At 47.6% G+C, this 25,023-nt stretch overlaps 1 protein-coding gene across 7 annotated transcripts in view; it reads left to right on the plus strand.

The window, feature by feature from the left end:
- LOC135898669 (E3 ubiquitin-protein ligase Mdm2-like) overlaps nucleotides 1–25,023 on the plus strand; it is a 51,915-nt gene that overhangs the window by 19,135 nt on the left and 7,757 nt on the right. For all 7 annotated transcript variants that reach the window (XM_065427769.2, XM_065427789.2, XM_065427759.2 and 4 more), the window contains 4 exons: nucleotides 73–128; nucleotides 7,366–7,553; nucleotides 8,541–8,813; nucleotides 15,301–15,405. In XM_065427769.2, coding sequence (XP_065283841.1) covers nucleotides 73–128; nucleotides 7,366–7,553; nucleotides 8,541–8,813; nucleotides 15,301–15,405 — 622 coding nt within the window. The remainder of the gene's footprint in view (nucleotides 1–72; nucleotides 129–7,365; nucleotides 7,554–8,540; nucleotides 8,814–15,300; nucleotides 15,406–25,023) is intronic.

The raw sequence follows: 25,023 nt of genomic DNA on the forward strand, positions 1-25,023 counted from the left end.
TTCGAGGACTTGCGAGGAAAAGGAAACGAAAGATGTCACGTTCTTTCCATGTTTTTTCTTCTTCTTCTATAGCGATCATCTAGTCAAACAAATGTATGCTGTACCACCGCAGCATGTAGTATCTCAAGGTAACTATACAAGCGGTGGTCTGTCTTTTTTTTTTGTTAACCGTAGATTTAGAATTCTGTATTTCTCGCTATGCCATGCTTGAGATGCGACGGACAGCCGAAAGTGCTGGCTGCGCTGTTGCTTGTGGGGCATAAGACAGATGCGAAAATGTTTTCTTTCACTCGGCCGTGGCTCATGGTCTTGGGAAACTCTAAGGCTGGCAGCAGTTTTTGCCTCCTTGTTGGCAGTAACTTGCACCAAATCATTGTCAAGTCAGTACACTCCTGCTGCTCAACGCAGACTGCATTGTGGTGGTGAGCCCTTCCTGTGATGAAAAGGAGAGGCGTCTTGTTTCCAGGAGGTCACAGCTAAGTGTGTTTGATGAATGAAAAAGTACACCCAGCACAATATCTCATAAGCATTCTATAGTAGGCTCTGGTGGTTCCAAGTTGGCAGTGACCAGGCTTGAGCTCTAGGTGCTTCGTATTGCTTGCTGCATACAATTGATAATTAGAGATACTGCTGTCTTAAGACGTTGGCAAAGTTGAAAACGGCTGTTTCTTATTGAACTGTTTATTTCTTTTTTTGCATTTGATCTGGGTCGTTGGGAATAGCAGAATTTTGCAGACAAGTCATTGCAAATTTCTTGCCAACCTTTTCACTGAATCTTTCAACAGCTGATGCTCACAAAAGTTAGCAGAAGTTGCTCCACTCACCTTGAACCTCTTGGCAATGGCCTTAGCTTGAACAACACCTGCTGGAGGAGTTCTTTCTTAACATGAACTTTCTGTGCTCACAGCTTGAAATTTAGGTTCTGTAACCCAATCAGTGAAAGCATCTGTTCAGGTTGAAAGCTTCCATTAGTAACTTCTACAGGTGGTAAGGAGAGTGTCTTGCTTTCTCAATTTTTTTTTCTGATTTGCAGCATGTGTGAATACCTCCAAAGTGCTCTCCTGCAATGCATAGTATACTTCTGAACACTCAGCTTCAAATGCCCTGCTATTGACTTGGAGGCACTTGAAATTCATGAAAGACAAATGCATGCTATTCATCATTCCTTTCTCCACTAGCTGAGGGATTATTCTTTGGGAGTTATAGGTTCTTGATCACTCTTGTGGATGTAGCTGTCATAGTCTCTCACAGCACAGTTCAGCATTTCTTCTGGTCCTGAGCATATATTATCCACGACCTGATGCACGGTCCAATACGAAGTGTTGATTCAGCCGGGCTCTGTGCTTGGCCGGTGCGTTTTTAGAATGTTTTCTTAGCAATACTCTAGTCGATTCCACTATTGGGCAAAAAAAAACGTTGGTTCAAAGTAGCTGGAAATCCATAACACCTGAATTTTTTGCACAGAATGAGACCGGAGACAGTGCTTGTTAGAACAGGTGACTGCGCTTGCTTTGTGATCCATCCCGTTCTGTCAGTGTAGATACGATGTGGTCGTTGAAGGTAGGCTTTTGTGGCCACGGCCAACCTCGAATTGAGCCCATCTTCATTCAGTATTGATTGTTTCTCAGGTTCAGCGCATTGTCTCGCTTTAAGAGTGACACTTTTGTCTTGGCTCTTGCATAGCCTTATGCCTCGGCTTCACACATAATGATGACTTTTGCCACCTAGCACTTTGGGACTCCCACAGGCCATGTGCACACCGAATGATGAGCAGAGTTGTATGTTTGCGCAAACTTGTTAACGACTTGGTCGCAACGGTAGAAAACCTCCCGAGGCTGAGAGTTGTTGGCCGAAATGCAGTCGGCAGCTCAAAATTCTTGCTCGACGCTGCCTTGGCGGTGGTACCTGAAAAAGCTCTGAACCCTGAAGTTTGCTTCAGCGCCTTAATGAGAGTCTGGGTGAAAGTTGGTTAGCTGCAAATTTGACTAGCGTCATCTGCACATCTTGTGAAAATGTTTTGCAAATTTTGCAGTTGCATAGGCATTTGTTGTGGCCATGCGGGATGTGGTGCGATAGCTTTGCGAGTACTGGGCGAGGCTTGCGTAGCACCCACTGGGTAGCAACCCAGCACTGCCGTTGAATGGCAAATTCTCATGGTTGTCCATGAATGGAAGCCTCTAGGGAGTGGTTCTTTTTGCCGATTTTCAGACCAAGTCGTTGAACCTGCCTGAGCTGTGTTCTAACGGCTTTGTTTTGGTGACTGCCTTGTTTTTTTTTTTGCTTAATTGCATCTGTCTGTGCCCCGTCAAGGAAACACTCCTTTCCTTTAGTTTCTAAAGCTTTGTCTCTTCCTTGGATTGGCTTGAGGAGTGATTTTCATTTTTTGACATAACTTTTTGGTAAGTTGCGTGTGGGAAAGGAGTGTTGCCTCTCAAGCTGTGCACGTGTAGATTTTGTAGGTATTTGGGTGCAGAAGGCAGCAGAACTGGACAGGATTTTGGCTGTTATCGAAAATCACATTATCCTCATCGCAATGTAGGTCATGTCACATCTCACTGACAAGGTGTGCTTTGAAAGGTGTGCCGAATGTTTCCAGTAAGCTTTACGACACGGCACATTAGGCCTACATACCGAATGTTGCATAAATAAGAGCACCAGGTATCCATGACTTTTCCGACTAAATCGCTGGCATCAATCATGCTTAAAGGGGCCCTGAACCACTCTTCATCGAAGTGGAGGAAGGCATTTGAAGTGGAACTAGGCTATTTCAGGAATAGTTAGCCGCAAAATGTACTTCAATGTGTCCAGCACAAGCGGAGGTATTGGCAATCAAACACGGCCTCCGCTGTGCTCCCGTTCCTTCTTCAGTGCATTGCTCTGCCTTCTAAGTGTCACCATGGCGCACAGTTCAAATTTCATTTTGGATGTTAACGTAGACGCCATGACATGCGCTTTTGATGCTTACAATGCACTAAACGTAAGCCAAACGCGGTTGCCCTTGGTGAGCCACAGTGTGCTTAGCCAGTGGACTTGTGGCGGCACCCCACGGCAGCTGCAGTATCTACGCCATGTAGCCGACAGCAGCTCGATGTCGGCTATCGGCCAATAGCAGCTGTCTAAGGGAATGACAAAATAGTGCATCTGGAAGAGAGCAGGGCCTTTGTTGGAAAGAGAGCACTTGAGAGAAAAGTGACTTCGCAGTCCGTTTGGAAGCTCCACATAAAACTTGGCCGAGATGTTCACAGCAGCATATGCTACCAGCGGACTATGTTATTTCACCAACCCCGAGGTGCGGTTTGGGGCCCCTTTAAGCATCGCGCGGTATATTGTGGGGTGCTTGCAGTACCATGTTTGTCTGTATTACTTGCCTATTTTGCCAGAAGTAAATTGGAAGTAGACGGCTTCTGTAACTACGTAAAGCCATAAAAGCAAAAATCACCTAACACCGTTTTTGATGAAACACCAAATGTTAGCATAAGTGAAATCACGAACACAGAAGCCCGCTGGCCATGTATGGACCACATGGAGCCTTTCCAAAATGCCACCAGTAGCTTACCTCACTTTTGCATGCATCGGCTCTGGACACATCAGAGTCTGCAAGCAACGGCATTACTGGCACCGCATCCAGACAGCACGCGCGACAGTGAATCGAGACAATTGATCCTGATCCAATATTTGAAGCTGGTCACTTGAGCATAACTGGTTCCAAACGTCCAAATAGCTGACGTTGCTACTTTCTGCATCATAATGTATTCCGGACAAGTTCGCTTTTAAAAAGTTAAACTGAGCTGCAGAAAAGAGCAACTGTCATGCCTTTACAGACGCCTGTGAGCGATGTGGCATTTACGCCTCACAGTCGCACAAGCATAAAGGGAGCATCCTTATGAAGTCATGATCTCGCTGAAACGCTGTTGGCTTGCATTCTGGCTTCTGCAGTGCAGGGTCTGTTTCCGCCGGCTCAAAAGCGCGTACTGTCTTGCTCAAGGTCATGATTAATGCGCTGTTACTATATTGATGGCGTTACTGACAATGACCTAAATGAAAGGGAGAAATAGAAAGACTTCTGACTCCCAGCTCACTGCTGCTGTACGAGGCTACAACAGTGTAGCCTCGTGCCTGGCTTGGCTAGCGAGCTTGGCTCCATGCGCTCTTCGCTGTTGCTAGGATAGAAGCGAGTGCAAGCAACGCTTCCTAGTTGCCTTTTCTGCTATTTTTGAAGCCGAGATTTCGGGGTGTCTGGAGTTCGTCAAAAAAAAAATTTTTCTGATAAAGGGTGACAAACTCACGGCTTGTCACTGCGATGTGAAAAGGAAATGTCCATTTGACTGAAATTTCGAGATGTCAGAGTTTGAATTAATGAGCATTTATACTAAACTGCACAAGCCAGGAATTGCCACCTTTCTATAAAAAATGCAAGCGTGAACGAGTCAGCGGTTTGGCTAGAAGAATTGTGTATGCAGTTAAACCTAGGTGTAACAATCTTCAACATATCAGTATTCTTTACATAATGAATCATATTCTCAAAATTTGGTGCTCATAAAGCATTTTTGCCAATACGATGTACCAGACGATGAAGCCAGAGAATGCTTTAGGGAAGTTAATTATATTTAATTGAGGTCTGGGACATAATGAAGTCAAGAGAAATGAAAGTGGACAAAAAAGATGACTTGCTGCAGGTGGGTATTGAACCTCATCTTCCAAATTACCAGGGCTAATCACTATTGTGCAAAAAAACACCCAAAAAAGTTGGTGGGAGGATGGACGTTGTGGTAGCTTGATTCGTAAAGCACCATGCTGTAGCTTGTATGGTTATAGTTTGTACGGTTGTGATTAACAACAGCAAAAAATCACACCCTTCGGATATTCTTATTCTTCTCGTTTACATATTTTTGGCCCTGACATGTCGGCGATTTCGGTGTAAAAATATTTAATATTTCATCTCTGCTTCAAAGCTGCAGAGGTGAAGCTTGCAGAGTTGCTCAAGCTCTGAAAGAAAGCACAGTGCAAGAAACTGTTGGCCACTAAATCCAAATTTCGTCATGATGTTGATGCTTAGTCGATGAGCTTCTTTGTAACGGTTAACAGCAGGAATAATCGGCAACGACAGTTAATGCACCAATACCGTGTTCTTCAGAGGTGAAGCTCTTCCCTGATGTTAAACGATGTGTAAAGTTGTATAGTATAATAAACTAGGGGTTGTGCGAATACCAAATAGGAGATTTCAAATCGAGAATGAAAAGCTGAATGTCAAATATCAGAATACTTTTAGCAAAATTTAATGCTTGCAAATTTTGGGCATAAAAACGTGGTTCTGCCCATGCTTGGGAGTCTCCTAGCATTGCATAACAAGAATGTAGCAAGCTATAAGTAACTTGGGTACATGGAAACGAAGTTATACAGCACGGGCTGCGCTTATTAAAGGGACACCAAATTAGCGTGCCAGCACTGATTATAGTATGTTAAAGTATAGTATAGTATGTGCAGGTATGGAAAATATGCTTTTTTTATCAATAGAATTGTTGTTGAACAGAATCAAGCACTTTCTTTCCTCTGAAACTAATGCATTAGTGAGGTTCATTTGCGCTGAATACCAGTGAAGTTTGCACTTTAGGACCTGTGCTTCGCTGCAATCTTTTATTTATTGCGTAAGAAAGCTTGGCTCTCCAGTTCGTCTCCAAAATACAGAAGGGTTGGCCCAACTTTTCCGGCAGGCGGGTTATCGCAAGGGCAATCTGCGCAACAGATGAAATGACCGTGCGTCGTATAACCCCCTGTTGTGCCAAAAACAACGTGAAACACTTGCTAGGGGGGCATCGAGCACGAGGGGCTCTGTGGCAAACGCGACATGTGGCACTGCGCGGTTCTCCACATCCAATATATATATAGAAAAATTAAATAGTAGATATTCGATTCGTGAATAGAATTCGAGCATTCGCTGCTTGATTCAGTGATATTCGAGATTCGCACACTTCTATAAAAACACGCTTTCACGCAAAGTGGGAATGGAATGTTTCCGTTGTTGGCGTCTGCACATTTCCTAAAGGGGTGTGGAAGCGGCCAAGCCTTGCTGTGTAAACATATGCGTGAGGTGTTGTGAACAGCCCGTGGGCATATAGTGGCACACAGCAACAGGTGCGAGCTGCGTAAAAAGCGATGGGACAACCCGCGGAGCGTTGGGAAATTAGTTTTGCGACAGTGCTCACGCTCAAGTTGACGAGCTTCTCGCCAACAGGCTATCAACTTCAGGAAAAGGTGTGATAGTTACCGTGCAGCCAAGGCAGTAAAGGAAGGCGGGGCATACGCACAGATGATATCTAAGGTGCTCCCAATTCTAGACGTTCGGCTTTGATACATTATCGTATGGTATCACGGTCTAACACTACCTGGCAGCCTTATTTATGCAACGGTTCGCTTTAGTTCATTGTGCCTGCACTCTTGAATGATGTCATCCTTAGACACGTGCACAGGGTGCAGCCGAGACAGAAAAGAAAATGGCTGACTAAACAGTTTACAAGTAACAAAGTATAAAGGCTTCAGAAGGATTAGAGAAAGGCTGATGTCTTTATGTGTAATGCCAATACCGTGCAGACACTGCAAGATGGGCACACCGTTGCTCACATTCATTGGTACAGCACACGTTGCAGGATGATTAGGCCATTTTTGTGAGCGGTACTGCTGCCCACACATCAATAATACTCGAGCGAGTGGTTGTTGTAGTGTACAGCATTAGAGTGCATTTGCAAGTACAATCATGTGAAATTCATTTGGGAGAAGCCAACCTCCAGTTTTGCTGCACGACGCACCCGGGAAGTGAAAAGATTGACATCGCAACAATTTGCACAGATGTCGGGACTGTCTGCACCCGTGATGCTTGGCATCCTGTTCTCTAAAACTAACCGCTTGAGCTGTTTTCTTTCGTTTAATAACTTGTGGATTAATTTTCTCAGGCACAGTCGTTTTTCTAACCGTGACAGGCAAAACCCTGTGGGTGGATGAGAGCGTGACGTGATGGTGAGGCGTGCGTTGGTCGTGCTCTTTTTTTTTTCTTCTTTAAATAACTATAAGGTGTGTGAAAAAAAAAAGAACGATGGATGTGTCTGACTGCAAGGGCGACCTCCTCGGTCGTTGGTTTGACATTTCGTTTCCGCGACGACCAGCGCACGCCGCTGTTTGTGACTGGGCGGCTGCCGAATACACTGCATGGTTGCGAATGAGTGAGTGACTGAGTGCGACGTTTATTGCCTTCTCACTTTGCATGTCCAAAGAAATGCGGTATTGAAGGGATGTTCTCCTCGCTTTCCTGACACATTTTATCCTTTTCTCTCCCACTTCCTTTCCTCGGGGGGTCTTGATTGAAACATATAGGAACGTTAAAGCGGGAACTCCAGTCGGGCGACAACGGCACCAGCGACGCACTGGTCATCAAGCGTGCGCGCCTGGACGCAGATTCGACGAGTGGAGCAAGTGCATCGTGCACGTTGTCCCCCGTGCGTCTGTACATACCACCGTCTCCGTGCTACGACAGCGGGCCAGAGACGGAATACAGCTATCAGGTAAGCTACGCTGTGCAATCATGAAAGCAAATGGCTTTCTTTGGCTCTTTCACCCCGTTTCAGTGGTTGGGGGGCCGGCAGTCGGCACGATCCATGGATGGCAGTCGGAATTTCATTGTTGCAAACATCACTTATAGTGCTTACATAGACAGGGACCAAAAGAACGACGAAGACAAGCGCCGACTTCCAACTGATTTTTACGTTTCAGTAACACGCACATATACCGAGACACCAAGACAAAAGCGCCCCCCTCCCCCAAAGCGTAAAACAGACATGAGTATGCTTTCAAAGAAACCATGACCGCCGCCTTAAGATGCACGAGAGCGCATGTGCGACCTCAAAAAAACAAGTTCTTTATCTGTCAACGTAGCTCACAGCTTACTAACTGAGTCACCTTCAGCAATCGCTGCTGCTTCAATGATAAGTCTAGTGCATTCATTAGGATGCCTAGTTAGGGTAGTGTTTTTTTCAAAATTTCACAGCCAATAACGAAGGGCGCAAGCTCTCATACCACAGAGATCACAGAGTTGCGGGGTGTGTGCTCTGCGAACAGTGAATGTACGAGCAGGGGTGCGAATGCAGCGCCAATTGCGACATTGTGAATTGCCGCACAATGTTGGAAAAATATTGAAAAGTGGAAAAATGTCAAAAATTGCGCCCTGCTTTGCCCAGAACATAGGGTTGCAGACTTTTTTGAAATCCTTGAATACCCTTGAATTTGAAAGAATGAATCTAAGGTCCCTTGAAACTTAACTGAAAATGAATGTGCCGCTTGAATTCCTTGAAACACGACTTGGGGGTCTTCTCTTTCTGAACATTCAATGTAACAAACTTTGCATGGGGCTATTCCACACACTCTCTATTGAGAAACAATTTGAGATGTTTTCACTTGAGTGGTCCACCAAACTATTGCAATGCGCTGTGTCCACAGCCACTGACGATGGGCATGTTTCAATCACTGCTGCACTGTTGTCACGCTCTGTCCAGGGCCATGAGACGGAGTTCATCAAGGACACAAGCGACGACCTCTGGTTCCTCGAGGAGTCTTCGTCGGACGGCAACTCGACTGACGACGAGATCACCCAGCGACGGCTCATGAGGGTTGCGGCCCTGGCGGCCGAGCTGCTGCAACGTGAGGAGGAAGGCGGCCACATCGACGACGACTGCCCGTATGAGGTGGAGTACGAGATCGAGGAGGAGGAGTCTGACCACCATGCTGCCGGAAAGGCGGGCAGCATCTCCTCCGACAGCGACATTGAGGTGAGTGACCCTTTCTCACGCGGTGGTGTGGGTGGTCGCAGGGCAGTTTTCTTCTTTTTGTTTCTCGACGATCTCGGCTGTGCAAACTTTCTTATGACCCCACGTGTCCCTTGTATAGTCGGTCTATGACATCAACCAAAATTTTGTATGTCATTCGTGTCCGCCGCAGTGGTCCTGTAATTGTGGTATAGCACTGTAGGGCTCTAGGTCATGCATTTGAGCATAGCTGCAGTGGCCCCATTTCGATAAGCGTGAAAGGCAAGATCGCTTGTGCGCTTATATTTAGGCACACTTTAAAGAATCCCAATTGGTCAAAATAATCCTGCGTGCATTGCAATCAGATTGCGGTTCTGGCAAGTGAAAACCCCATATTCTAATTAATAATAAAAAAAATACAGTTAAACCTCTATATAACGGAAGTCGGTAGAACCGGTAATTTACTTCGTCATATCGAAATTTTGTTGTACAGTCGCCGACCGATTTTCCAGACCCCAAAAATTCGGACATGCCCGATTATTCGGTCAGCTTCGCGGCACCGCCATTCTCCCCATAGACCATAATGTGTAACAACTGCCGAAAGTTCGGACACCTTGCAACCTCTCGTCTGCTTTTTTGGACTCTCCTTGAGCCAACTCGGTCGAGAGCACCGTGCACCGACTCTGACCGGTATACGGTTCGACTTGCTGAACGCCATTTTTTTTTTTTAACGGAGCTCCCTTGCTGCCCCACGAAGTGGCGCTACTGGAAATCCCCGCTCATCATCATCGTTTCTGCCTGGTTCGCTAGAGTGGCTCTGCAGCAGTTCCGGTTTCAGCTTAGTAAGCCATGTCTAGACAACCCAGCAGCTGATTTGTTTCTTCACGCACGACGCTGCGATAGGGTGGCTAGCAGGCCGCGTTTTTTCATTTGTGTGACTGGTGTCGGCACGGCGGTGTTTGCTTTGTGTGCTGTGTCGAGGTTTCGGCGTTCCAACGCGGCATACGGAAACATCGCGTCAAGTCTCTAATGGCACCGACAGTGCCCGCGCAGACTGCGCTGCGGAATGCCGGCAAGCGGGTGCCGGGAAGCCTAAGATTTGTCGCCTTCCGATGTGCTGCCTACCGACGTGGAAAATGTTCTGCCGAGACTTGTGCAGTGGTTACATTGCGATTCCAGACACCGTCTCATTGACAGTTTCACAGGTGGTGACACTGCTGTACTGACATGCGCAGAACTCGACGACGGTGAGATCATTCGTCAGGTTTCTGCTGCACTGCCGGACGATGACCGAGTCGGAAGTTGACGCACCATGTGCTACGCTGCCGTCGCATGCGGATCGTGTACAAGCAGTGACTGTGCTTTCAGCCACCTATAGTGACCATACGACCATCTCCGAGATTCAGGCTTATCTGATTGCATGTAAACGGAAGAGCGTGCAACGGCGCGTTCACGATTTCTTTAAGCCTACTGCCGAGCCCGAATAAGTGCGTGGAAATAAAGGATTTCATTTTTTTTCTTAATCTGCTTTTTCGGACACCTGTTTATTCGGACATTTCCGCAGTCTCCGTGAGGTCCGAATAAACGGTCGGCGACTGTACAGTCGAACCCGGTTATATCGAACTCGAAAAAAAAATGCTTATCAGTTCGATATAGAGCATAATTTGATATAAGCCTGCTACATAATTGGATGTCATAAAAACCCATACCACTTATAAAATCACTTTATTGATGAAACTAGCTTAGTTTCACATAAATTAGTCCTGCATTTTCTTCTGCTTGGGCAATTTCGCTGCCTGCGACGCACGCACTTCCCTACATTGTCAAAAGGAGTCTGAGTAGCTAAGGCTGCAACCTTGCGCATTCGCGCAGAAGCACCGGACTAGTGAGAGCGCGCAAATCACTTCGAAGGATGTGGGCAAAGGACCGTCATTGCTTTCCTCATTGTGCCCACTTTCACTTGTGTTTGGTACGATGTCGGCAATGCAATCTCCGTTTTCGGGCTCTCTCGTGGTTGCGACACCATCATTTACACTCACAAACTCATCCACCGTTGATTCAACAGCTTCCGAAAATTTGGCAACACCGGCAACGGCTTCTTCGCATTCATCAGAATTCACAATCATCACTGAGCACTCGGAAGCCGGCACGGCTGAAGCAATTTCGGATGAGCCACTTGTACACGGCCGTGCGTACGTGTCGGGTGCCACAGGCCCCAGGTCGCGAGTTTGGCCGCTTCAGCCCTAATCTCCCCCTTATTGTTCAAGATCGTGCTGAGAGTGCTCCTCGAAATGTTGCACGCTGCGAGGACATCCAACTTCTCACCGCATTCGACCCGTTTTATGATTTCGAGCTTCACGACGAAAGGCGAATTCTGCCGTTTCATCACGGCAACACTGCAGGAGAAGGCCCAGAAGGCGGACACACAATGAACTCAAAAAGCAGCAAGACAACTCACACTATCGCCATCTTCCACGACGAGAGCACAAGAGCCTCTGATTGGCTGTCTGAGCAAGCGCTGCGGGCAGGCCAGGATCATTTTTTGCGGGGGGGGGGGGGGGGGGGGGGGGGGAGGCGTTGACCGCTCGTTTGAGGCAGCAAGGTCGCAGTAGGGAGAGTGGCTGGATGGAGCTGCGCCACTGGGTTTCCCCACCACCATGAGGGAAAGCCAACTTCTGGGGGCACTTTTCCGCCGCTTGACATTTGATATATAGGGAGTTGCTGCTATTTTTGTTCGATGTAAGCGTACTTTTTGCTATATATACTCGTAACTATACCGTGTCCAGCAATTGTTCGATATATAGAATAATTCTATGTAAACGGGTTCGACTGTAATTACAGTCGCCAATTGATCTTTCTTACACGGAAAGAGGACGCAGAATTTTATGATTTCAAAGGTGTGTTTGCAAGCAGCCACTTGTAATTCAATTGGGCAATAAAAATAGCAAATTTGAATGAGAGAGTACGCAACCTCGAAAACTAAACATGCAGAAAGGCAGCTTACATGGTGCCATGCCATCTTGGCACGCCCGCTCTTTGCACATGGGGCAGATTACCTCTTAAGCAGGGTGCACAGCTGTGTATGTGCCCAGCTGTGCTTAGACCCAGGTGCAGCCACTGTGAAACGTGTGCCAGAAAACGAGACACACGTAAACTTACTTCCCACTCCACCCCCTCGCGCACACTTGATCGCTTTACTGTGAGGGTGGTCCCCTCCCCCTCTTTTCCTTTGTCTCACCCTTGCACACTTTCACTCGCACCGAAGCACAAAGTGTGCGGGGCACAATGGGATCCTACCAGCACTTGGACTTTATACGGAACAGATGTGGCTCCACTTCGCCGATCGCAATTGTTGTGCTGCGCGCAACTTGAAAGGAACATTTGCAAGCAGTCGCTTGTAATTCGATGGTTTGACTATCTGTGTCTGCCGAAGTTCCCATTTGTTGTATCAACATTCCTTTGCGGCGGCACTGAAATTTCATTGCATTGAAATCGCATACAAACGCTTCTTTATATTGAGGTTCTAAATACGTGGTGTTCTGTGGACAAGAGGTTGTGAAAAGTTAAATACTTCGTTATATAGAGAAGTTCGTTCTATTGAAGTTCGCTGTATTGAGGTTAAACTGCAGTTCGTATCATCGATGTGGGCAGTGTGACTAGTATCGTGAACCAGAAATGAAGTAGCCACTGCTCATGCTCTTGCCAGTGTCTACACTTGAATCGCAAGTGAACAAGTACTGGGAGTTGCTCCTTTGACTAGCCCGTTAAATTGCAGAAGCTGCATGCAAGTAGACATAACATTTCACGTTCCAATATAGGACGTCAAATGTAATTTTTCGAATGTCGTTTGTCGGGCCTGCTTGACTTCAGCTTAGACCGCTTATAACGTAACTGCTTATAGTGCAGAACTGGCTATAATGCGGCCTTTTCTGGCTCCCGTTGCCCTCCTATAGAACTCCATGTATATGCATACTGCTTATAGTGCAGCCGCGTGAGCCGAAATGCCATTTATAAAGTGGCTTCTGCTGGAAAATCCTGCCGACCAGTGCGGTAGCAAGCACGCTTCTCAACGAGGTGCACTGCCAATGGGAGGTGTAAGTGACAAGGGCAATGCGGAGGAGGAGTTGCAAAAGGAACAAACAAACATGAAAAAGAAGAGCTGCAGCGCGATGCAGGCATGCAGGGGTAGCCTAGGCAACAGAAAAATCTTTGTTTGGCCACTTATCACCTTCACGGGCTCCGCACTGAATGCATGGAGACTTTGACTCGCAGATATCGCATGGGGCAGATATCGCATATCGCATCCCACCGGCGGCTTCGATTAGAAAACGTGGCAGAGATATGTGAAAGGACTCCTGCAGCAACTTGTGCAGCCGAAGAAGTCACCAGCTAGTGCGCAAGATCGGTTTGTGATCTTTACAGGAAACTGAACGTTAAAATGCTCACAGCATTGGCGTTTCTACATACTACATAGGCGTGGGCGCAGTGATAGAACTCTTCACTGGGCTAGTGCTCGACTGTGTGGTACAGTCAAACCCTGTTATATCGAACTCGCAAAAAGATGCCTGTCAGTTCGATATAGGGCGTAATTTGATATATGCCTGCTAAAGAATTGGACGTCATAAAAGCACTTTATTGATGAAACTAGCTTATTTCCGCATGAAATAGTCCTGTATCTTCTTCCGCTTGGGCAACTTCGCTGCCTGCGACAGCACGCACTTCCTCACATTGTCTAAAGAGTCAGAGCAGCTGAGACCGCAACCTTCCACATTCACGCAGAGGCGCTGGACTAGTGCGAGTGCACCAATTACCTCGGACGATGTGGGGAAAGGATAGCCGTGTTGCTTTCGTTGTTTTGCCAGCTTTTACTTGTGCTCGGTACGATGTCGGCAATGTAGTCTTCGTTTTCAGGCTCTCCCGTGGTCACGACACCAACATCCGCACTCACAAACTCACTCTCTGTCATCGTGTACGATTACGAACATGTCAAGGGCGAGCTTCCCGCAACGGCACCTTGCCCGACACCCCCTATTGGGTTAGGCCTAACCAGCGCACCTTGCCGGCAGTTGGAAGTTGTTAGGTGCCGAATAAACAAAACCTGTCGCAGTGGCTGTACGGAACTTGGAAAGCGGAGGAGCCACCTCGACGGCAAAAGGGAGGGTACAGGGGGAGGCACGGACAACAGGCGAATGGCGACAGTTTTTGTTCGCACGGGCCATGTTTTCAGCATCGCACGCACGCAAATCGATTTGAAAAATGGAATCGGACACTGTACGGTGTCCAGAATTTTGGTCACCCTTATGCATGACTTCTGTGGAGCTGATGGTGGCGCCACGGGAATTTCGGATAATCGAGCAAGTCTGAAAATTTAAGCAGTGACTTATGTCTAAGTCAGCATTTTTGTTCTTTTCTGTTTTAGTTTGTCTGCTTCATGCAAAGACCACAGTTCCTCGGACGTTAACCTTTCAGCGTTTGTAAATTTAAATAAGCTGTCCATACTGTCCATACCAATGCATTAAGGCGTCCAAAATTACTGCATACTGTGGCTCAATTTTTCGTGTATTATCTGAGTGTGCAAGGACGCAAAGATGGCAACCGTGAACAAAGCTTGTGCCATACAGGCTATAAACCATACCTTCACTTTTGTTGGCGGGGTGGTTTCTACGTCTTTCTGAAAGCTGGGCGGCTGCTGTGAATAGCTTTGCATTGACTCGGAATGTAACCAAAACTTCAGACACCGAAGCCCGATGCAGTAGCACTGCTAGGCCTAACGGCTTAGGCAGTGCTGGGCGGTGTGTTCTTGACGAAGGTAACACCGTGGCCGCCGTGGTTGCAGAAGTTGACAGGGGAGGTTTGCCATTAATGCAGTATGAGTAGTTCATCAACAACCGGGCCATAGATCGTCAGCCGGCAACTGCCAGAAGTGCTGCTACCAAGTTTATCTATACACTTATTGGACAGAAAGAGTTTAGGCTCAGGTGTAGGCAGAAGATGCCGAACTGAATTTGTGCAAAACAGCCTTAATTGCCACCGTCGCACTGTTGGGGTCACATGCTGTCGGCGATGATGTACAATGCACACAAGCTCTGCAGTGAAAGCAAAATACCTCCGTGGGGATCAGCCGTCACGAAATTCCAAGTGAATATGATTTTCACTGAAGCGCAATGCCGAGCAAAAAGTCTGCGAGTGAGTGTCCTGTACTTGCTGGCATTTTAGGAAAAAAGGCAGTTTTTTGGTCTCTCGAAGTTAGTTTTTCTCTGCCATTCTTGCAGCTCCTTCCGGGTGAAAAAATCAATTGGCCACTGTATAGAAGTGTTGATGCATACAGAATAATGCAGTGATGAACATTCCTGGCATTTTGAGTTTGCTACAAAGGTGCTTCATTCCTGGTTTACCTGTTTTTCAGGCAGTTTTGCAGAGTGAATAATTGATTGGCAACTGAAGAATGCTAATAGTCTACGAAATGGTTTGGAATTGTGTGAAAGGATTGTTGCATTTCCTTCCCGTGCAGGACGTGGCACAGGCGGAGATCCTGATTTGTGTAAATGACGACGACGCGCAGTTCTGGGCCGACTCTTCCGACAGCTACTCCTCCGACTCTGAGATTGGCGATGCGGTGAGTTGAGGAAGCGGTTTTTTTATGCGATGACAGGTGCGACGAAAAGCTTATCGTCAGAGGGGTTTACACCTGCAGCAGTTACTTCCCACAGCGTGTGGAAATTTTGTATGCAGAATTCTTTTTTATTTGAGCCATCTTTAAAAAAAGTAGGAAGTGGCGATGCTAGCAACACTAAGATGCGAGAGCGATGACGATAACCAGATTCGCAAATTGGCAAAGCATTCTGATGGGCAGCTTTCGCAGGAGCGAGTGCAACTCTTGTTAACCATCCACATTTTGACCTTTTCAGCCACTTTTGAAAAGGAAAATCTGCCCCTTTAGGTATCTGCTTGTAAAGTATGTTGACGCACGGTAGCGGGGTCATAGAGAGCAATTTAGCCCTGGAGGCATGAATGGTAATGATATCGAATCTTTCCGTAAATAATCTAGCAGGATGCATCGTTAGCTGGTCAGCGAGTACACTTCGGTTTGCAGAGAACCGACGTCACGACCCTGGTCTATCGTAATATGTTGCATATGGAGTCCGAAGACTTGTGTCCGGGGCGAGGTTGAGAGCTGTTCAGCCCCAAAGTGAGAATGGCTGGCGCTTCGTGCCGCGCCAGAGTCAGACCCACGCGCAAGACGTCAGTAGTGTGTCGATAGGTGTGCTTTAGAGGGGATGGCCTTCGTCACAGTGCATGACATTATAATGAAGATGTGAAAACAGGGTGGCTCATGCCTTCTTTTTTCCTTCTGTCTGTGTTCTGAGAGATGCCGGGACAGTTTTGCGGGTCATAGTAATGGAATGGTTTATGTGTTCGTTTGTTTGTTTGTTTTCTTTTTATCCCTGTCGGCGGTTGGAAGTGCAGAGAGAGAGAGAGAGAGAAATTTTCATCTGTATGTGACGTCCCAGTTGACCCAGTCAGGACGGTGGAACGTCAGTGATTTTGCCATGAGGGTTAAGGAGGGGCAACAGAGTTGTTAAAACTTGACTCCGTACCACTCGCAAGGGTTCCTGACGCAGCAATGGTGCTCTCCGCTTTCGCTCTGCCGAGTTGAATGTGGCACTCCCAACGTAAACGAAGTTTCTGTACGTGCAGATGGGGTTATGATTATGTCACATCGGTTGTATGTAGCTTCCTATGTATATACTCTGTACATAAAGTCTAGTCTCCCAAGTGCGAACATCTATAGCGTCCCACCTCTGATGAAAGAGGAGCAACAACAGTAGCGCCAGCTGAAGTTTCTTTACCATGTATAGCTGGGCCACTATCTCGTATGCGTTCGAAAAGCCAACGTTCGGTTTCACCTCGTGCGATTGTCCAGGCTGCGCCGATATCGCAGCCAATTGCGGGAGGCGAAACTGAACGTCGGCTTTTCGAACTCGTACAAGATAGCGGCACTGGTCAATCCGGCTTGAACATTCAATGCCACAATGGGGGAGGACACTTCAGTGAATTGCCGCACCGACGTGTCTTTGATTTCTTTCTTTTTTTCACCGAGTACACGCCTACGTCATGGATTGTTGCCAGCGTCCTTATCCTGCCGATAGACAAGCCGAGCCAACTTCTCCTAAATGAAACCACGCTTTTGCACGTGACACAAGAAGGAAGCACCGCTTTTCTACTCGCAACAATCGAAAGATTTAGCTTTATATTGTAAGTAACAAAGAAAAGGGGGCTTATAATAGAGAAAATGTATTGCATTTCAAAACAGTGCACACCTGTTGCAGAGTATCTGCCTGCAACATACTTTCGGGTATGGCTGACCATTATTATCACTTAGTTTTGTCTGCCTATATTATTCATGCAACAAATTTGTTGTACCAGACCTGCCTATAACAGACTATTGGCTACAACGAACGAGTTTTGAGGCAAATTTTGTCTAAACGGTGTAAACACAACATAGTTCGCTGTGATGATTTGTGCGCGTGCAGCAGTAGACTGTATTCGACTATTTCCAGTCACTTGCGAAATGTGCGAAAATACTAGGAGTGCGTGATTATCGAAATTTTTGAATACGAATCGAATATGAACAAGGCAAAAAACTGTATTCGAATATTGAACCAAATATGTGTGCAGTATTAAAAAGTTGCAAAATGAGAGGTAGCAATCGTTCTTACTACACTTTTAAGATTAACTAACAAAACTGCCTTTCACTGGGCTGCCAGCATGTTAGAGAAACTTCCGGTAATGCACTCATTAGAAATTAAAATCGACTGCTTGGTATGTTCAGAAAGTAAGCTCTCAACGCTTCCACCGGTAGAGAAGACCCTTTCACTTGGAACTCGGATGGCAGGGATGGTCAAGTACTTTTGGGTGAGCGTGCTTAAGTGCGGGTGCTTGAAGCAGCCAATAAACTTGCCCCACTCACAAGGATCCTTGCCCCTGTTGAAAGGAGACTTTTGCTTATATTCTCTAACTTCCCTCTCGGAGGCAGATGCCAAAATGCGTCTTCTTCTTGGTCATCACTAGATGTTCAAAAGCGTTCCATACACTGACACGGCAGTGTGACCAACACGTGACCTCTTGCATCGAGATCACGGAAATCAAGATTCGCCGAGACATTTGGTGCACAGTAGCTGGTTTTTAATTCTATGGGTAGCTTTTAATCTATGCGTGTTGGGCCAGCAGCTGTTCAGCTGCTCTGCCTGTGTCTCTGGTCACACTTTGCCTGTGGCTTGGCTTGGCTTCAGTCGCTTTGCTTGGCTTGGCTTCAGTCACTTTGTGCGATGCTCCCTCCTGTCTTGTTTTCCTTCCTTCGTGCACAAACCATAAACAAACGACATCCGTTTAATGGCAGTGTGGCTGGCTACCTTGCATGGAGCTTTTTATTTTTTAGTGAGATTCGGCTTCGTTCTTGAGTATGAGAATTGATTACGATTGTAATGCACATGGAAATTCGCATGCACTTTTTTATTTAAAAAAGTTCCGCGATGGAATCTTGCTAATACGGTAGACTGAAATGGAGCACACCGATAATGCACGCGTCATGCTAATTCTCAGGGAATAAACGTAAGAGAATTCTTGGCACACACATGATTTGTTAATTGCACAAATATTCGCAGCTTGGTCGAATATTTGGGAACTTCCAAATAGGCATATTTAGAATCGAATGCGCTTTGAATAAGGAAAACATTTAATTCATATTAGAAATTTTGGATATTCATGCCTCTAGAAAATCCACTTTTTCTTCAAGAATGAACGCACTAGTGACAATCTTCCCGCAACGGCATGCCTTGCGCAACGGCCTGCTGGCTAACGAATAGTCTTTCAGGTCGACCACGCAAGTAGATCAATACTGCCGAAGTGCTGCTAAAGCGAAGCCATGGCATACGGTGCTTCAGAAAACAAAAAAAGTGAACGCGTTCTCGAAATGCATCTTTTTGAGAACGGTTTATTTCTCATCGCTTCAGTTCACACCAAAAAGAAGATTGACTGCTATTTGCAGCGTCCAGACCGCGAAGCATGTGATGCGGTCAAAGTTGTCTTGCATGGTGTGCAGTGGCTGCCAGATGCGGGCTTAGAGTTGAACTTGCCCGGTATCGCAAGTCTCGTTCATGCTACAGGTTTTGACAGTGGTCGTCGCTTCTTCCGAAAGGTAGAATTCCACAGTTTTGTGTGAAAAACGAAACAGTAGCTGATGCCTGTGTCTCTGGCAGCAGCATCGAGCACAGGTCGGGCGGTCGGTACGGCAAAGAGCTGGCCGGCCAGCTCCCCGGCATTGTGGTAGCCGTGGATCTTGCCGTTGCGGAGGTGTTCACAGGTTCTAGTGTGGGTAAACTGCCATATCTCGGCAACCAGCATCCAGAGAACAGCAGGCAGCAATGCACTGTGTCACTTGGTTGTACGATTACTGTGTAAACCCATTTATTTATTATTTATTTCAGTTTCGGTGCGTTCATCATTTTTGCTGTTGCCTTCGGCTTAGGCAGCGGTGTATGCAGAGTTCCTCCATTTCTTCTGGTTCTGGCCTGCCGTGGGTCAACAGAACCGCCCAGCCCGAGAAAAACCGAAATGCAGCGGAAGTGCGCTTTGCTATAGGCGGAGCAACACTAGAAAAAACAATGTCTGGCTCTGCGCTATACTAGCCTGCAGTAGCCAGAAAGAAAATCGAAGCCCAGTCATATTACTGCTTGGTGGATGGCTCCACAGACACTGCCTGCCTCCAGAACGTCCTGGAGGCAGGGAGTGTCCGGCTGTTGCACTAATTTTGTCTGCAGTGGCCATTCCCCACGTCAAGGTACCCGTGGGGGACCTTGCTGGCGGTCCCATGGAATTCCGTGCTGTCACCATCCGGGTGAGCTCCTGCACCATCATGGTAGCCACCACGTACATCCGGCCTGCTCGTACCTGGAATGCACCTAGCCTGCCGCCACTGTTTCCCCAGCTGGGCCAGGAGTTCCTGGTGTACAGAAACTTCAGTGGCCATTGCTCCTCTGGGGTTAGCAGAAACTGCTGCACCCATGGATGGGCCGTTGCGTACGTCACTCTACAAGCAGGGCTTCGACTGCTGAAGACGGGGCAGCCAGCCTTAGTGCAGCGAAGTGTCAGCAGTGCCATGGGCCTCAACCTCACGGCTGAACACAGTGCCTATGCCTGGACCACTGTTCCGGACAGCTGGGGCTCGGACGCCTACCCAATTCTTCAGTGTCCATCCAAACCGCCGGGTCATGGCGCTGTTGTACAACAATGTTCATTGGGACGTGTTCAGGAAGCATTGTGCCGCAGCTCCAGCCGAAGTACACCAACGCTGTCGCAGCCACCATCAAGTCCTATGTACAAGCCCGCTCTCTGGTGCCTGACCTCGGGCAACTTCTTGTGTGCAACCAGGAGATGAGCTGAGTGACGGCCAATCGGACCAAAACAAGAGATGATGTAATGTGCCGGCTGCACTATAACTTTCGCCAAAGGCACACCTGATGAGGCATCTACCCTTCCTTCTCAAGCTCCTGTTGCACTTCCCCTGCCTGGCACCTCCTCTGGTCGCTCCGGCAGGGGCATAAAGTACAGCAGCCCATCTTAGCTGTGGCAATCGGGATGCATATTTTCAAGTTGGACCTGGCAAATCCTTTGATGCTTATTGCGGCATGGTGGCGCCTTCTGGCCCTGGTAACCACGACCACAGGACCTTCTCCGGCCTCCTCCCAGACTGGACTATGGCACGGACAGCAGGCCTCTGCAGTGAACCTTTTGAGCTGCACATACTCGGGGCTGCTCTGGGTTGCACTAGGCATCGCGATGCCCCGGTAGCTGAAGGCATGACTTCGTGATGCTTCACAACCTGGCGGACGTTGAAAAGACACTGCTCTTGGAGTGCTTGAATGACATCTGGAGCTCCAGCTGGCTGCCCGAGGCTTAGCTCACATTGTACCTGTCCTGAAGGTGCGCAAGTCCGCAACGACACTTTGATCCTACAGGCCTGTATCACGGCCTCAACTGCCTGCAAGTTGATGAAGGCCATGGCGCTGGGGCATCTTGAGTGGGTTGCTGGATGCCTGGCTTCTTCCCTGAGCGGTAGCAAGGCTTCTTGCGGCACTGTTCCATCTCAGATGTCATCTCTACGTTGAAGGAGTGAGGGGATGACCACAACGATTTATCCTGGCATTTCTGACTGTCCTTTCCTTCTGAGTTCGGGTGGGATGCACACCGAGTATCCGAGGTCTGTCACAGCTGGTGCACCCCTACGATCTTTGTTGAGCCCCTTGTTTTTCAACGTGGCTGTCTCACACCTCCTGTCTGTCTTCACTGGTGATCACCGGTTAGCCGTCCACTACTCAATTTATGCGGATGACATCACACTCTGGACGAGGGGACTGAAAAGAAACCTCTGTCTCGTCTGGACCAGCCTTCAACAATCCATGGATGCCTTGGTGTTTTCCTTCACATCAATGGAACTCTCCACCTTTCGTACCAAGTCTAAAGCCTTGCTATTACATCTGAATGCAGCAACTCGCCGCAGGACCCTCCAGCTTGCCTTCAATAGATCCAGGCTATCGTGGAAAATTGTGGTCGCCTACCTAGGTTGCTGATCAACCACCTACTCACACGGGTTCTGGCATTCGTGTCCCTCACTGCCCAAGCGAAGAGGGTCCAGCAAGAGGTAGGCTGAATCCTCCTGCAGGGCCGCAGCTGCACATCGAAATGACCTCTCCACCTACATTGAGCTGTGGCGACTTCCCAGCTACTGTACACATTGTCAATTGGGTCCCTGGCCCCACCACAGTTGCAGCTTTCGAAACCTTGGGGACGCAGTCTAAATGTGCCTTGGCCTTCCTTGGTCCTCCAAAGTGGCCGCAACGTTTGCTGAGACTGAAGCACGGCCCCTGTCATAGCTTTTCCTGCAGCACGGCCTCGCGCATATTGACTGGCTGGACCGTGCCCTTGATAGGTCTGCCTGCCTGTCCCGCCTCCGGAGCCTGCAGGCCTCACGCATGGCGAACCTATGCCACTTGCATGAGGAGGTCATCGGCTGCCCTGTTCTCCCGGCTGTCCCATCTGCCCCACTGCACGAGAGACCATTCGGGGTGACAACTCGGTGGAGCCTGCCTGTTGCCTCTCCTGCTGACCTGCTTTTCCCCCCAAAAGTCGCCACATCCTAGTCTGCAGGGCACTCCTAGAGCTCCTGGAAGCAACCGGGCTGGCGTGGTTTCACTAGTGTCCTGCCTTGCTATGTACTGCCCCGCGGGACGGTGCTGCGAACGGTCAATCCTTTTGTTCTCTTCTTCTCCTCTCCCTTTAGAACTGAAGCGTGCTCCCTGCAGGGAAGCAGAAATAGCACCTCTTTCCTCTATGCAACCTCTCACTCACTCTCTTGGAGTACACTTTATAAAACAACTACAGTCAAACCCACTTATAACAACATTCAAGTGCCACAAAGATTCTATTGTTATAATCGATTATTCTTATAACTGGTTGGCATAAAAAAATCGTAATGGGGATGGTGCAGCTGTTTTGAAAAATACTATCATAATTATCCTCCCTACCACTTTCCTCCATATGGCTTCTGATTGTGTTGGCTCGTTTAACTACTGAACTCTGCTTCCTGCGCACCCCGATCGCATGTTGTTAATAAGCTGCTGCTATCGGCATTCAAGAATAGCACTGCTATGTCAACTGCAAAGAGGGGTCACGGGTGGCAAGCGACAAAGAGCCCCGCCAAGGCATCACCTTTGTGGCCCCAAAAGGCGACATTTAAAAAACGCGGGAAGGTTGTCGCAGCAGCATCTCAGCCTGAGAAATCCAGAAGAAACGCTGGGACGAGATCGCCACAAGCATCTTGCCACGTACTTCCCACTGGCTTGCACGAGAAAACAGCATGTTCGTCAGCCTTGCTTCCTTTACGCAAAGCTGGCCAACATCCTTTTCCAAGGCATCGAGTTGCTTGGAGTGGAAGGGTGACGACGGAGATGCGCACAAGGTTTGCATGGCATCTCTCACGGAGAGAAGCTCACGGCGGCAGTTGGGGTGGCGGGCGATAATGCCGTGGCTCGCATTTCACATTTTCGTTTTTCTTTACAAGGATTTCACATTTCATTACCTTTCGGCATTGACACCCAGCACCCAGACTTCATCGTTATAACCGATAATGCAGCATAGTGACGTCGTAGTAAGCAGGTTATTTCTCCATAGAAAACATACAGAAGTTGACGGTGCAGCAGCTTTTCTATTGTTGTAACCGATACATTGTTAAAACCATTTCATTATAAGTGGGTTTGACTGTAGTAATAATAAATGTAGCTTGACACAAACGAAAGCTGCTTGTTTTTGCACACGTGTTACAAGCTTTGGTGCACTTAAAGGCACTAGTGGCGTTGAGCATCCCATGCAGGAGGAGTATTCGAGGACGAGGGGGAATGGTGCTACCTTGAAACTTATCTAGGGACCTTATCCTGAATACCACGCTTCGAGAAATCTGATTATCCGGCTTGCATGACGATGTTTCTGTTGCCCAAACTTTTCATACGGAAGAATGCGAGTAAATGAAGATCTTTGCCTCGCCTAACATTTTTCTAGTTTGTCGCTAGGTTTATAGCCATAGAGGCTCCATGTACATGCTTGAAATGGCCATAAACTTCGTTAAGATAGCAGGAACATATTCTAACAAGCCGAGAACTGGAAAGGAAGCATTGCAGAGACAACTGATTGTGCTTTACAGCGTGGCAAAATGTGTGTCCGAAAGTCCCCATGTTGAGTTAGGCCTTGCAGTGGTACTGTGTCCACTTCCCACACTGAAAGGGCGGGTTCAATTCTCAATGTTGATGTGCTTTTTTTTACTCTTAATATATGTCTATATTTTTGCAATTCCAGAGTAGAGGAAATGGTATAAATAGTTCGTTTCACCACATTCACAAGTTGGCAGCAGCGCTTTCTTATTCCCCTGATGGCTATAAAGAAATCTTGCTAGTGGAACATGGAGATCATCATAAATGTACATGTTATGAGATATTTACATGCTATCAGCTGATGCCAGAAACAGCTACCTTGTAGTCTATGCATTACATATACGCTTGCCGCAATGCAGAGAACACCCACGGCGGCATCCTTATCTTTTTTGCTTTGTGTAGTGCAAGGCAGTGGTGAACATTGCGCATGCTGCCACATGTCTTCATCCACCGTGAGCAGTCCCTCTTCAGATATCGCTCCATGTAACCCAATATTAGAGAGAAGAGCTGCGTAGGAATTAGGTTCAAATCAACAGGAAGTAGACAACACTTGTGTCACCACTTGTAAGAGGCAATACATACTGTGTAGACTCGTGTAAGGGCCAAACTTTTTTAAAGGAATTTTGATGATGTGCAGTCCTTACACGAGGCCGAAGCGTTAAATGGTCCCAGCGCAGCTGTGCACACCCCGGATTCTTCGGATCAGAGCTCAACGCGCCACTCTCACCATCGAGTAGCGGCACGTGGAACTATGCAGCGTGCAAAAATTTGCCGATGCCTACATGCAGCATTGGGGCACCGAACGCGACTGCTTCTTTGTTAGAAATTTTTCGGAAATTTCGGGCTCCCAGGTTGGGGGTGCAGCCCTTACATGAGCCCATGCGGTGGCAATGGTCGCATGGTGTAAAAGTTGAGAGGAAATGCCGCAGCTTGAAGGGAAGGTAGTATTTAACCATTTGTACCTCTATTATAAGGCACTGACACGAACCTTATGAGAAAGCATCCCTTGAGAGAGACACTCTGTGTCTGAACATGCAACAAAAAATCTTTCAGGGACCCTTTAAGTATGCAAAACACAGAAAACAACTTCAAAGTGCAGCACATTTCCTATGGCGAAGCATGGAAAGCGTGCCTTCCGCGTGCCTTTGACAAATCATCTCTGGTGCGTGTGTCTTTGCAGTAGGAGACTTTATCTAGCAGCCGTGAAACATCTGCTGACCCGCTTGAAGATAGTATCTTACACAATGACTGTTTGCTGAGAACAGTTGGCAATGTATTTCTGAATTCCCCGTGTTACGAAGCTGTTTGCCAGAACGTGCAGTGTGACACCAGTGTCAGTAGGGACTTGCGATACATACAGGAGTGTTTGATGTAATAGTTCTGTGGGAACCCGCAAGGTGGAGAGAAGTTATTAATAAAGGCAGAATGGGACATCCACCTAAACATAGCTGAGTGCTACAAATGCTACATGC

This window comes from Dermacentor albipictus, chromosome 10 (genome assembly GCF_038994185.2).
Source record: "Dermacentor albipictus isolate Rhodes 1998 colony chromosome 10, USDA_Dalb.pri_finalv2, whole genome shotgun sequence".
Lineage (NCBI taxonomy): Eukaryota > Metazoa > Arthropoda > Arachnida > Ixodida > Ixodidae > Dermacentor > Dermacentor albipictus.